Source organism: Lactuca sativa, chromosome 7, assembly GCF_002870075.4.
Source record: "Lactuca sativa cultivar Salinas chromosome 7, Lsat_Salinas_v11, whole genome shotgun sequence".
Lineage (NCBI taxonomy): Eukaryota > Viridiplantae > Streptophyta > Magnoliopsida > Asterales > Asteraceae > Lactuca > Lactuca sativa.
The window spans coordinates 5425164-5439869 of record NC_056629.2 but is presented as its reverse complement, the minus strand read 5'-3'; the positions used below and the strand labels follow the sequence as shown (position 1 = coordinate 5439869).

General features: G+C 36.0%; 1 protein-coding gene across 1 annotated transcript; it reads right to left on the bottom strand.

Annotated features, from left to right (window-relative positions):
- Positions 1-12349: 12349 nt before the first annotated feature.
- On the bottom strand, positions 12350-13398 carry LOC111902699 (uncharacterized). Its single transcript, XM_023898519.1, has 2 exons — positions 12963-13398; positions 12350-12846 (listed from the first exon to the last, which is right to left on the bottom strand). The coding sequence occupies exons 1-2, from the start codon at positions 13396-13398 to the stop codon at positions 12350-12352; spliced, it is 933 nt and encodes a 310-aa protein (XP_023754287.1).
- Between the last annotated feature and the right edge of the window lie 1308 nt (positions 13399-14706).

Below are 14706 nucleotides of genomic sequence, written 5' to 3'. Positions count from 1 at the left end.
GGGTTAGTTTTGTCATTATTATTGCAGGTTGTAGTTGGTGCGCGGGTATGTGGATTCAACTATGTATTCTTTGTTTTGAGGGTTAGCAACTCATTCGTTCATTCATCATCTCATACACTTGTAGATATCCTTCTCTCATTCTTCGCAGATTACACCTTCCTCTTAGATTAGGGTTTGTATTGTTCATTGTATAAACTATCTTCTGTTTGAGAGAGTAAGTGTATTTTGTAATTGTTTGGTGCATAAACAATTTGGTTGATAGTGAACAAACTGATTAATGTTGGAAAATCCTTGAGTTTCTAGTTTCTTTACATGGTATCAGAGTTATAGGTGTTTTGATTGTTAATCTACAACGATTTCGTAACAAGGTTAGCGTTTGTAGCTCCTTTCTGTTTTCGCTTTCATTTTTTGTTTTGTTTACTTAAAACCTGTAGATTTGACACCAATTATGTCAAATCTACAGTTTTGGTGCTGGTTCTTGTTGATTGACACTTATTGTGTTGGTATGGTATTGTGGACTTGATCTTCCATCTGATTGGTCTTGTTTGTTATTAAGTTCTACGTTACTGCGAGTTTATGTTTGTCTTGCAGAACTGTTGGAGAACTTTTAAGATCTTAAGGGATTTGTATATGGTCGGTCTATTTCACTTGAATTCAATGTAACCATTGTATTACTCCTAAAATCCGCTCAATCTCCTATAAGGTGTTTGATTAACTCTATCTAGAGAACATATTTCGGTTCCGATTAACTCATTTTGTGAGAACGAATCTCAAATCTTAAATAACTCTATTAGGGAATGAACCTTAAGAGAGGCGATTATTTGGTTCTGCACTTCAAAAGTGACTATTATACCTCTATGAGGTTTTCTTGTTACATTCTACTCTATTTCGTAGTTTAGTTGTGGGAGATCCTGGTTGTTTTGAGTATACCAATTATTTTGTGTACATTATTTGGATATCTTGTGTACTCTTGTCACACACCCGAACCAGATGGCGGAAACGTCCGAGGGCTCACGTGACTTAGATTGAATATTATCACAATGAATATACATAAATCATAACATAAACATCACCATGCATCAATATTTTACAACTGACATTGTTCACATCAAGTACATTGTTTTAACATTACAAATCCATAACATAAAGAGTTTGATAGTTTTCAAAAGCACAACACCCTAACATACTTGGTACTACTCCTCAGCTTACCTGTTACCTGAGAATACAAGTTATTTTGAAAACGGCCAACATATGGAATGTTGATGAGTTCATAAGCAGGTTTGGTATGAAAAATATTTTGTGTAGTTTGAAAGAAAACAACCCAGAAAATCTGATATTTTCTGAAAAGACCATTGTTTATATAAAAGTGTGAAGATCCGTAAATATATGCATGATGATTTCCAGACGTGTATAGTTGAAAAGCTTCGCATTAAAAGTACCAATGAAAGATGTTGAACTTCTCCGGAAAACCCGATGTTTTCCGACAAATAAAAAAAATATCATATAACTGTTCGAATTGTTATTCCATCACTTGAATGATTTTTGATTTGCCTTGATTACTTGATTATTATTGGATTTATTTATGTGAGTCGTTATAACCATGCATGATAATGACTATTTCGTCTGTCTTGGCACTCTAGTGAACGCCGTAATTGATCTTGAGATTTTGTCACCCTAGATTGGACGAGTCTAACTGTAGCGAACAACTGAGGTGTGAGGGAGTCACCCCCGTATAGATCTATACACAAACTCTCGCTCTCCCTCTAGGAGACTTTGATTATAACTACAGACTACGACCGACACACGTTGGTATCACCCGTTATTACTCACTAAATCCCAATTGACTTTGATTACTTTTGAATATCGACCCATATTTGTTTACTTGGATTGACGATAGGCCTAATAAACGAGGAGAAGAGGATTACAAAATCCTACTAATCTCACGTATTATTTATGGCTATTGGATATACAAAGGACACACTGACCCATTTCGCATTTGATTCACTTGGACCTTACTAGCAATGCTAATGAGCCACTAAGGCCCAATAGCACTTAAAAGCCATTGAGGGTCCCTTAAATATGAAATTGGTTCATAGAAGACCCAATAACATTTATTATTATCCTTTGGGCCCAAAAATTATGTTAATGGGTCACAAAGACCCAACAAGCATGATTGGAACTTTCAAGCCCAAAGAATTGAATGTTTAATTGTTTTAGGTATAGTTTAATTGTTGGAAAGTTTGATTGGGTGATCGTTAATTTCGCACCGGAACAAGGCCGGTCGGTTATTTTTAACGATGTTGGAGTTATACGTATTTTCATTTTTCCATTTTCATGAATTGTAGTTTGGTATTTTTATTTTAACCCAAATATCTTAAAATAAAGTAATTGACTCAAAAATCTTGGTTTGAACCCCTTTCAACCCTTCTTTGGTAAAATTGACAATTTTAGTCCTTTTATATATAAAAAGACATTTTAAGCCCTTAAACAATTTTCTTGACACCTTTGACCCAAAGACTTGTTCAAATGATATTTTTAGCTCAAAAATTATTCTTTGGAAGTTTCAGACCTTCCAGAAAAGTATTTTTCGGTTAAAGCCCAAACTTTTTGCAACTTTTACAATTTTGACCCAAAATCCAAAAAGTTTACAATTTTGATCCTTGTTTGGAAAATACATCATTTTAACCCCTGAATTAGTTTTATTCACCCTTTTACCCCATTTTTTGAGAAGTTTATCATTTCAACCCCTTGAAAGTTGTAATTTTCTCAAGTTTTGGGTCATTGGGCCGAAAAGCCCAAAATTTGGCCCATTAAGCCATAAATTTCATTTCTAACCTTTAAAAGAGTATGATATTCATAAAAACACTTATTTTTACTGTTTTGACTCTTTTAATCCTTGAGAAAACCGTGAATAGCAATTTTTCAACCTAACTTTCGTTTGTTTGCCAATTTTAGCCCAAAAGTGAGTTTTATGTTGCAATATGTATACTTTAATCTTATAGGGTAATTTTCTTAACTTGTTTAGTGTAAGATGTTCTAGATCATGTTTATCTTCCTCTTAGATCCATAGATCTCGAGATTTCCATTCTTTTTCTTACATATTTATCACATAAACACATGAAATCACGCATAACATACACATACACATAGATCTACACATTTTACTTGTATTCTCCCCCATAAAACATATGAAAACCAAAAATAGAGGGGTATGAACTCACCTTTTCTTGTTGATTTCGATTTGAAGAAGAAAGGGAAGAAGTTTGATGTTATTTTCGGCCCTAGCAAGCTTTCTTGGGTGGATCTCGAACTTAGAGGATTCTAAGATGATGATCATGAGTTTATATGGGTTAAGAAGAGATTTTTATAGAACAAAGAGTCCAGATTATGGATCCAAGCATCAACTTACCTAAGATGATGATTTTTGTGGAAAAACCTCCTTGAAATGCCCTAGATCTTGAAAACTTTGATGGAGGAATAAGAGTGTTCTTGAGAGTGTTTGGGAAGAGAGTTTGAAGATATATGTGTGTGTTTGATGACCCTCGGCCGTGAGTAGAAGAAGGAGAAGAGAGAGAGGGTGAGGTGACCATTATAGATGCATGTTGGTCCATGCATGGGTATATGGTGTGCAATAAGGAGGTGGCACCTCCTAAAGTCAACCCTCCCCATTTTGCATCTTTCTCTTTTTTTTCTTTTTTTTGTTTCCTACTTGGGCCGAGAGAGAGAGAGAGGGTGAAGAGAAAGAATTTGGGCCTTTAATGCTTGAGTCCATATTATGGACCCATTTTGATGATTTTTGGCCCAATTGGTCTTTGGAGATGATTCACGGCCCAATATTAATCAAAGTATGAGTTTTATGGCCCATTTAGGTTAATTAGATTTGTTATGGCCCACTAAGGGTATTTTATTTCATTCTAGGCCCATTATGGCCCAAAATGTTAAAATAAATGAAAGTGGGTCCAATTAGAGCCCATTTAAGAGTTCTAAGCCAAAAATAATCAAATTGGAAGCTTATTGGTCCATTAGGCCCAACAAGAAAATCCTAGTCCAAATTAGACTTAAACCGGGATTTTTAGGGTTCCCAACTTTTGTTGACTATTTGAAATGCCTGTATAGAGTGTTTGATGGAAAATTTGTTGTTATTGAATAAGCATCATACATGCTTTCATATTTTTGGTTCCCAAATGTTATCATTGTTGTTGTTACACGGTATAGAATTCCTAGTTGTGACATCATCCCCCCATTAGAGGGAATTTCGTCTTGAAATTCTTTTTAAAGCTAGATTCGAGAATGCTAGAATAGGTGAGGATACTTCTGCTTCATCTGGTCTTCACGTTCCCATGTGAATTCTGGCCCACGCTTCGCGTTCCACTGTACTTTCACAATCGGAATGCGACTTTGCTTAGTACGCTTCACCTCCCTGTCCATGATTTCGACGGGTTCTTCTACGAACAGGAGATTCTCGTTGATTTCGATTTCCTCAAGTGGAATGACGAGGGTTTCGTCGGATAAACACTTTTTTCAGATTGGAAGCGTGGAACACGGGGTATACACTGCTGAGCTCAGCAGGTAGCTGCAGTCTATAAGCCATTGGACCGATTCGGGTAAGAATCTCGAAGGTTCTAATATATCGTGGGTTCAACTTTCCCCCTTTTACAAAACGAATAACCCTTTTCCAGGGGGAGACCTTTAACAACACCCGATCCCCGACTTGAAATTCCAAGGGCTTTCGCCGTTTATCAGCGTAACTCTTCTGTCGGTCTCGTGATGCTTGTAGTCGAGCTCTGATTTGAACTATTTTCTCCGTTGTTTCGCGTATAATCTCCGGTCTCGTTAATTCATTGCTTGATGTATGTCTTCCTGCTAGTTGAGTATAACCCACCTCAGCCCAACACAACGGTGATTTGCATCTATGCCCATATAGTGCTTCGAAAGGAGAAACTTTGATGTTTGAGTGATAACTGTTGTTGTATGAGAATTCGATCAAAGGCAAGTGACTATCCCACGACTTTCCAAAATCTATCACACACGCGCGAAGCATGTCTTCAAGCGTCTGAATGGTTCGTTCGCTTTGACCATCTATTTGCGGATGATAAGCAGTGCTTATGTCGAGTTGTGTTCCCATCACTTTCTGAAGTGATTGCAAAAACGCGAAGTGAATCTACTATCTCTATTTGAGATGACAGATATTGGCACTCCGTGGAGTCTTATAATTTCCTTGATGTAGGTTCTTGTCAAACGTTCCATTTTGTATGACTCTTTAATTGGCAGGAAATGAGCGGATTTTGTCAACCTGTCGACTATTACCCATATGGTATCCAAACCATCTGTCGTCTTGGGTAGTTTGGTCACAAAGTCCATGACAATCCTTTCCCATTTCCACTCGGGAATTACTGGTTGCCGTAGTAATCCCGAGGGCTTCTAATATTCCACCTTTACCTTAGCGCAAGTAAGGCATTTGCTAATATAGGTGGCAATCTCTGCCTTCATGTTGGGCCACCAATAATGTTGTTTGATATCCAAGTGCATTTTATCTGAACCCAGATGGATGGAGTATCGTGTCTTGTGGGCTTCATCCATGACCACTTCTCTGAATCCCCCAAGCTTAGGGATCCAAATGCGGTTCATAAAATAATATGCTTCGTCATCCTTCACTTTGAAATTCTTTTCCATCCCACGTAACGCTTCGCTTGCTTTGTTTTCTGTCATCATGGCATCGGACTGGGCCGCTCTGATTTGTGAGGTCAGGTGGGATTGAATGGTTATAGAGAGAGTTTTCACACGACGATTCGAGTATTCTTTCCGACTCAAGGCATCAGCTACCACGTTAGCCTTGCCTGGGTGGTACTTGATTTCACACTCATAATCATTTAGCAACTCAACCCACCTTCGTCGCCTCATGTTCAACTCTTTTTGATTTAGGATGTGTTGGAGGCTCTTGTGGTTTGTGAAAATGGTGCACTTTGTACCATAAAGGTAGTGCCTCCAAAATTTTAAGGCGCAGACCACAGCTCCCAATTCTAGATCATGGGTCGTATAGTTCACCTCATGTGTCTTTAGTTGTCGGGATGCATAAGCTATCACCTTCCCACGTTGCATGAGTACACAACCTAAACCCTGATTCGACGCGTCGCAGTAAACTATGAAGTCTTTTGTTCCCTCTGGTAGCGATAGTACCGGTGCACGACAGAGTGCTTGCTTTAGAGTTCGGAATGCAACCTCTTGCTTATCTGTCCATTTAAAGGGTACACCCTTTTGTGTAAGCATGGTAAGTGGCTTCCTTAAACTAACTTTATGACCATTAAACACTTGCATGGTTGTGGCTTAACCATCAAGGTCTGATTTTTATGACTCTAAATGCTTCCAAGCAGTGTTCTAAAAGGCACGCCATGACGTGAGGCGTGGCTTCGCCGTTACGAAAAGCTTTATAACATTGTTTTTAGGCGTGGCGCGTGGCAAGGCGTGATATGGCGCGCCATGGCACGTTATGGCGTGTTATGGCGCATGTTTTTTCATTTGAGACATAGTTTTTTGCTCTTTGTTATGTTTTTTCAAATCGGAGATACAGATATTGTGGTTTTTGTTAACTTTTAGTTATTACTTATTGATCTAACACTTCTAAAAAGTAGTTATATTTAATATAAATTTATATTTATGTGGTAATATAATTTTAAATTAATACAAAATTGCCGCCTTACATCACGCCTTGAAAAACGCCATGGATCGCCATGGCTCGTTAAGCTTGAGGCTTGGCCTTGCTGCCACGCCACGCCTCACGCCATTTAGAACCTTGCTTCCAAGAGCTCAAAAGGACAACTCCTATGGTCTGGAACTATCATGATGCAAGAAACCTCAACAATTGAGTCAAAATAACCCATAAAACACTCCAACACTACAACTAAGCATGCAATGGTCATGTTTGAAGCTTGATACCTCAAATGAGTCAGAAATGGTGCTAATCCCCTGGATCTACAAGCTCTATTCAAGTCCTTGATCCTTCTTCAAAAAAATTTCTCTTCCAAAACACCAAAACATCACCAAAATGTTCTCAAACGGCTACCAAATCACAAGAACACACAAATATGGGTTAGGGTTTTCGTGAGAGCTGCTTAAAGGTGAGAAGGGGCTGGGCTAAGGGCATACGGTTCTTTATATAGGGATCAAACCCTAAATTTTAGGGTTTTAGAGTCTGCATGCATACGTTGTGTGTACCCTTTGGTACGTTGGTCGTACGTGCATGGAATCCGCGCCTTGGTCTCATGAGTACATTGAGAATACATGGCATAGTACGCCCTACGTACGACACGTCTTAACCCAATCACAAGGATCCAATGGTCCAAGCTCAAACCAATTCAATCCATTAATCTTATAATAATATAATTAATACCTTATAAATCTTGGACGTTACAATAAGATTTTGGTAACCTATAAAACCCATCACAACTATCAACTAAAGACTTGAAAACTTGATGAATGGGATGTTCGAGATGCAAATGCTAAATGAACGAAACAACTGAAAGAAACGCTTGAGGTGTTGAAGCCGTGACAGGAAAGAGCTCACCGGTGCTATCACATCGCATGAGAACTTGATTGGTTTGAAGATCCTTCACAGTAAAACCAATTGGGCCAAATTCAATAGAAACCATATTGTCACAAGTAAAACGGTGCATGTAAATTTTTTTTAATGATTTGAGGAGTGATCAAAACATTTTTCAAAACAAGAGGACAATATATATTGGGAAGGGAGGAATGTCCAACTTGACTTATAGGAATTGAAGATCCATCACCGATCAAAATAGTTGAAAATTTATTTTTTTGACATGGTTTTGAGAATACCTTGGTTCACATGAAGATGCGAAGTGGCTCCGGTTTCCATGTACCATCCGTCGTTGCTCAGATTATTGAGGGTCATGGCATTAAACATCTCCGGAAGAGCAGTGGGCTGCTCGTTTGTGAAGGAGTGCTAATGGACTTACTGAGAATGAATAAAAGCTTGTGCTGATGGGCTTGCTATAGAGGGTGGTCCAAAAAGTAATGTTGATTTGATTGGGTTGACTGTTATTGACCAGATGAATGTTGATGAGTTGAAGATTGGGCCGATGGAAGTGGACTAGACAAGCGTTGGAGAAGATTAGAATTGTTGTTAACCACCATGAAATTGACCACCATTGTGGCGACCCCTGCGACCACCATGTCCTACCCTGCCCTCGCGATAATTGTTGTTGCCACGAATTTTGGTGGATGGTTGAGTTTCGTTGGTGAGAAGAACAGTGGAGGAGGAAGGGTGATCGGAGTGAGTGGTGTGATTTTGGCGGTGTTGATTGAGTTCCATTTGTTGTTCTTCCATGACAAGGATAGATCGGGCCTCCATAAAAGATAGGAATGGTTTCTGATAACGAATGGTAGTAGCAATGTATTGATACCTTTGAGTCAACCCACTAAAGGTATAGGAGATAAGATTGTGTTATATATAGAATAAGGTCCCCGAGGTTGTATAACATATCAACAATCGACTTGATCTTAGTGCAATAATCATTGACAAATAAGTCACCCATAACAATATTTCTAAGTTGATTTTCGAGTTGCATAGCCTTGTTTTCTTTACTGGTGCGAAACAATTCTTCAAGATTCTGCCAAATTCCATAAGTAATAGACTTCTTTTTCAGAATCATCTAAAGCAATGATTGAGAGAGAGTGATATATAACCAAGACTTAACGATTAAATAAACTTTGTTCCATTCTTTGAGATTGACAGTCACATCATTATGTTTGGGATCAGAAGAAGCGGGCTTGTCAATGGGGGGTAGCAGGTGATTGTCCACACCAAATCCAATACAGTGTGTTTCAAAGAGTTCCTTTAATGGTCGTAGTTCATACGATCGAGATCAAGAACAAGGGATATGACATTTTAATGTTTACAATAGAGGATGGTGTATTGAAATCACCAGACATGTTTAGCAAGGCAAACACTTGAAGAAGAAGAAGTCGAAAGAGGGCAAGTTCAAGAGAGAACGGGGAAAGGCTGATACCATGTAAGTTGGATATTTTCCCATGTAACCCTCATGCCTTTCATTAAACACACACACACACACACACATATATATATATATATATATATATATATATATACACACACACACACACACACACACACACACACACAAACAAGACCGCTAATAGTCACAATTATCTGTTTTGTGTGAATTTACCTGTTTGTGTGTTCTTTATAATTCCTTGTCATTGTTGGTCCTTCTGATCCTGGTGAAGGGAATGGAAAAAATGATTCAATTACCTTTGATGATCTTCTTTACATTCATCCCCCTAATAATGTTACTACAACCATTTTTACAATAAAACTCACTAGAAATTAAATTTTTCGTCTATAGGGCTCTTAAAGCTAGAAATAGATTGAGTTTTGTCGATGGTACTCTTAAAAAGGAAATGATAGAGGAAAAAAAAGTTTTAAAATGAGAAAGAGTTAATGGTTTTGTATGTTCTTGGATTCTTTCCTCATTTTCTGATTCCATTTATGTTAGTCATGCTTGCTCTGAAGTAGTCGAGGATATTTAGAAAAATTTATTTGAAACTTACAATAATGTTGATGGCTCTACTGTTTTTAACATTCATCAACAAATTAATTCCTTAAAAAAATAGATTCTCTCTATCTGACTACCTCAATCAACTTGATGTATTATGGAAAGAATTTGATGGATTAACTAGTCTAACCGAGTGCACATGTGAGGCTGCCACTACACTTAGGCTATGTTTGGCGTACTAGCTGAAAAGCTGGCTATTAGCTGAAAAGCTAGTTGTTAAATAAAAAGCTAGCTGATAGCTGAAAAACTAGTTGATAAAAAATAACGTTTGGTAAAACTAGCTGAAATATATAAAATTACATAAAAGGACATGTAAAAATATATGTTTCTATAATTAATTAGGGGTGTATTCGGAAAATTTTAAAAAAGCTCCTACAAAGGTAGTCTAAGTAGCTTTTCAAAAAGCTAGCTAATAAGCTACTTTTTGGCTTACCAAACACGACAACATAAAAAAGCTAAAAAAATAAGCTACCTTATCAGCTAGTTGTGACGCGTCAAACATAGCCTTAATGATCATTTAAACTCATGAAACTTATGCAGTTGACTCTTATAGTCAAGTTAAAAGTCATTTTTCTCATGGATCATTTACCAAATGTTAAAACTGATTTTTCCATAATTTCTCGTGAAAAATACACCAGAGAAAATATGTCCTTGTCTAATTCTCAATCTTATTCTAAAATTCAGTCATTGCTTCAATAATAGGTTTAACAATAGATTTAATCCTAACAATTCTAATAGAAATCAGAATCAAGTTGTTTGGTGTAAAAATTATGGTTTGAAAGAACACCTTATAAAAAAATGTTACAAAATAATTGGATACTCAAAAGATTTCAAACCCAAAAATGACTCTATGTGTCAAAATAATCAAAATAAGAATTTTTCTTTGAATTTTTCTTTTATATCTTCTGGGGTAACTAACTCTTCTGGTTTGGTTGAGTCTATCGGAAAATCGGAACATTATCACCTCACTAAGGATGAATACATCATATTTTTGAAACTTATTAATGCTAAGCAACCAAATGAGGAAAAATCTACTAATGCTAACATGACACATATTTGTTTGTCTGAAGCTTTTAATTTTACATGTAGTTATTTTTGGTGAAATTTAGGTCATATCCAATGGATTAAACCCATAGAGAGTTGTATGAATTGCCAATTAGAAAGGAGAATATACACATTCATTTTAATTCATAAAAAATTAATAAATTTTCAATTACAACTCCATTTCACCGTTCAATGGCCATTCAACTCCACACTTTCTCTCATCTATATTATATTTACATTTATTCCATTAAACTTTCATATAACTCCCATTGTGGATGACCTTAAAAAGACCAGGCTAGCAAAAAAACTAGACGGGACAAAGAAAAAACATTATATAATAACTAGTTGACGCTTTTAAGGTCAACCAACCCAATTAATATATTTTTTAAATTAGCATTACACCAAAAGATATAAGGATTAAGTAACTATGTTAATGATATTAAGTAATATTAAACATATAAAATATAATTTAATTTATCTAACAACATACTTATATTTATTATTTACGCATAATACACGATATTAAATTTTGAAGAGACATGTTTTCTTCAAAAATGTATTGTTAACATTTAACATTGATAAAAAGTGAAATATGTTAATGACAAAAGTAAATATGGTGTTATGGAATTGATTTAGAAATTACAAATTTTCGAATTGAAATTTTGTAATTGTTGATTTTAGGTATTTATTTACAAGTAAAATACTCTTACTAAATTGTCCTTAATCAGTAGCAACAAAGCCACATTAATTATGATGTGCATCCTAGTCTTATTATTATTATTTTTTTTTTTGCAATTCTATAATTTCTTCCGTTTTTAAATACAACACTTGAATATATATATATATATATATATATATATATATATATATATATATATATATATATATATATATATATATATATATATATATATATATATATATATATATATATATATATATATATATATATATATATATATATATCCATCCTATATTTGTAATCGACATGATGTTAATTTGTGTAGCGTTCTTGCATGAACATTAGTTTATAAAATTGTGCCTTGTGCTGTTAACATTAGTTTTATAATTTCTTCCATTTTTAAATACAACACTTGAACATATATAAAAGAAGTATCCATCTTATATTTGTAATCGACATGATGTTAATTTGTGTAGCGTTCTTGCATGAACATTATAGTTTTATAAAATTGTGCCTTGTGCTGTTAACATTAGTTTTATAAGATTACGGTGTTATAACTCTAAAAAAATGTTACAATTTTATAAGATAGGGTGCCAAAAACATTAATTTTATAATACTATGGTATTAAATTATTATTATTAGGTTGCATGGATTATGTGAGGTGCGTATAAGATTCAAAACATTATTTATATATTGATATTCTTTCTGTATATTTACCCTTTTAGTCATAAGTTAAAAGCAACCCCATTGAACATGACGAGAAAGACACAAAATCATGGAAAACCCAAGAGTTTCAAAATTATGCATCAATATTGGAAACAAATCCTTAAGAATTGAACATCAAAAACACAAACTATGAAACCAAAGATGTTTAGCAATAGTCAAACATTTAACTTCTCTAAAGTCAAGATTCTTTACGTCCAAATCATACTATACTGCTGCTTCGTATTAACTACACTTAAAAACTCCCACAAACTAAACCCTAAATTCTAGACTCGTGCAATGCAACTTCACAAACCTGCATGTTCTATGAAGCAGAAGGCCCACCGTCGTTCCCCGACGAATCTTTCCAATCATGACCAGTACTAATCCCACCTTTGTGATCATCGCCCGTTTCTTTAGGAAAATCTTGATCTGAATCTTTCATATTAACATCTCCAGCAGTTCCTTGTCTAGATAAACCCTTTGAGTCTTTAATATCATCATCCCCATTTTCTTGTTTACGCCAACCTTTTGGATCTTTCAAATCACCATCTCCGATTTCTTGTTTAGAAGAATCTATTGGATCTCTCATATCATCATCCCCAGTTTCTTGTTTAGATGAATCTTTAAGATCATTCGAAGTTTTTTTGTCTAACGAATCTTCATCATCATCGCTTGAATTAGCTGCCGCATCACCCCAAATCCATGACGATTGTCGAAAGATTTCGATGTCAATAGGGTCCGTCGGAGCTTCTGCCTTCTTGTCTAACAGCTTTATGTAGTTTTCGTACAATTGGCTTACTTTTTTATCCACTTCCTCTTCTGTTGCATAAGCCCGATATACGAAGATCTGTCTGTGATAGAATTCTTGCATGTCGCCCGAATAAAAGTGTAATGTTGTGTTCTGTTATAGAAGGCATAAAGGTCCGTCAAAAGACCTATCTCCTCCGCTCCCCTCTGTTTGCCGTGGCTGGTGGTGGTGTTATCCTCCGCGTTTTCTTTTGCAGTTGATGATGCGGTTTCATGATGCTCTTCACTTGGCGTAGATTGATTCATTGGATCGACATTCTCTTCTTCCTCTGGTTCGAAGTCTGCAGAGGTGATCGTTTTCAAGCTGCCTGAACTTTCACTTTGTGGATGCTGTTCCAGTGGGTTGTTTACGGCGGAAGGGCTGGATGTTCTTGCAGAATTAGAACCCGCATCCGATGACGACATAGACATAGACTCAGAATCAGAACCAGAACCAGAACCAGAACTAGAGCGAGAGAGAGAACGAGAATCGGAACCATTCTCAGAACGAGAATGAGAAGCAGTACCAGAACGAGAAACAGAACCAGAAGCAGAGTGGGAGTATTGTGATTGTGAAGAATCCATGGTGGAATCTTGATGGATTTCTTCTTGTTAATGATCTTTTCAAGATTTTGAATTAGGGTTTTCCCTGATCGAAAAGAATAAGGAGAGAGAGAGAGAGAGAGAGGAATAAGAAAGTGAAGATGGAGTTTCAAGATTCTAAACAACTACTTCCATATATAGACGGGACTTCACTAGTCACGCACTTCGGCAGTTGTGACGTTTGTTGGCATGCTCCTTTTTACATTTGATACTATTATTTTTTTATTTTTTTATTTATCTACATAAAAATGTGTTACTACGTACTTAATTAGTCACATTTTGATTTGATTTATAACTTAAACTAAAGTTTTGGTATATTATTAAATAAGTGAAATACTTTAACAGATAGAACAAATAAAATCTATCGATCAAAATAAGTACCAAATACAAAGCAATATGAATATCTAATCTTTAAAAGGGACATATATATGGGATATATGGTCAAGTTGATAAATATGCGTGGGCATTATCAGTTTACCACTCACTGTGAGAACTAAGAACCCTTAAATCATATCATCACAATTACGAACCCGATCATTAATTAGGAAAAAAAAGAGGAGTGAGTAACAATTAATTATAACAATGCACGTGATAATCAAGATCTTATCAAAATTCAAAAATCAATCCTTTGATTTGTGTAAAGTAAAACTTGTTTACATTAAAGCGATTATATTTCTTTGTATCAATTAGACTCTTGAAATCCTACAACTAATTAACCCTATATTCATCATGACTAATCCATTAACGGAGCTTCGAAAAGCCGAAGACTCAACCTGGTCATCACCGGACTCTTTTGCGGAATCTTTAGTTATCACTGACTGTTCTTTCGGATGAATCTTGAGTATCATCTTTTTCCCCCCAAATCCTGTAAGATAATCGATAGATTTTGACATCGGTGTGATCCATCCAATCTTCTATATCGTCACCAGACAATGTCTTCTGCAAGTTCATCAAGAATCGTTCATGCAGCTCAACCATTTTGTTACTCATTACATCTTCCTCTGCGTAAACTGCACGCCGCTTGATCCACTGCTTATAGAACATTTTCATGTCGTTGGAGTCATCAAATGGATACGTCCTATTTTTGTTGTAAAACTCGATAATGTCCATCAAAAGATTAATCTCTTGTTTCTTCGCTGGAGTGGGGGTTCTGGTGGCAGCAATGCCATCGTCAACTTTTTCTTTGCCCATTGATAATCCGGCTCGACGGCGTTTGGTTGCCTTTGAATGACTGGTGACATTCTTTTCTTTTTTTGGTTCACCGCCAGCACCAGCTGTGGCTGTCTCTCT

Excerpts from the sequence above, each read along its gene's own strand:
- LOC111902699 (XM_023898519.1), bottom strand. The coding sequence starts at position 13,398 with ATGGATTCTTCACAATCACAATACTCCCACTCTGCTTCTGGTTCTGTT. Across the intron at positions 12,847-12,962 it reads GAGGGGAGCGGAGGAGATAG|AAGAGGAAGTGGATAAAAAA; the intron begins GTCTTTTGACGG and ends CTTATGCAACAG.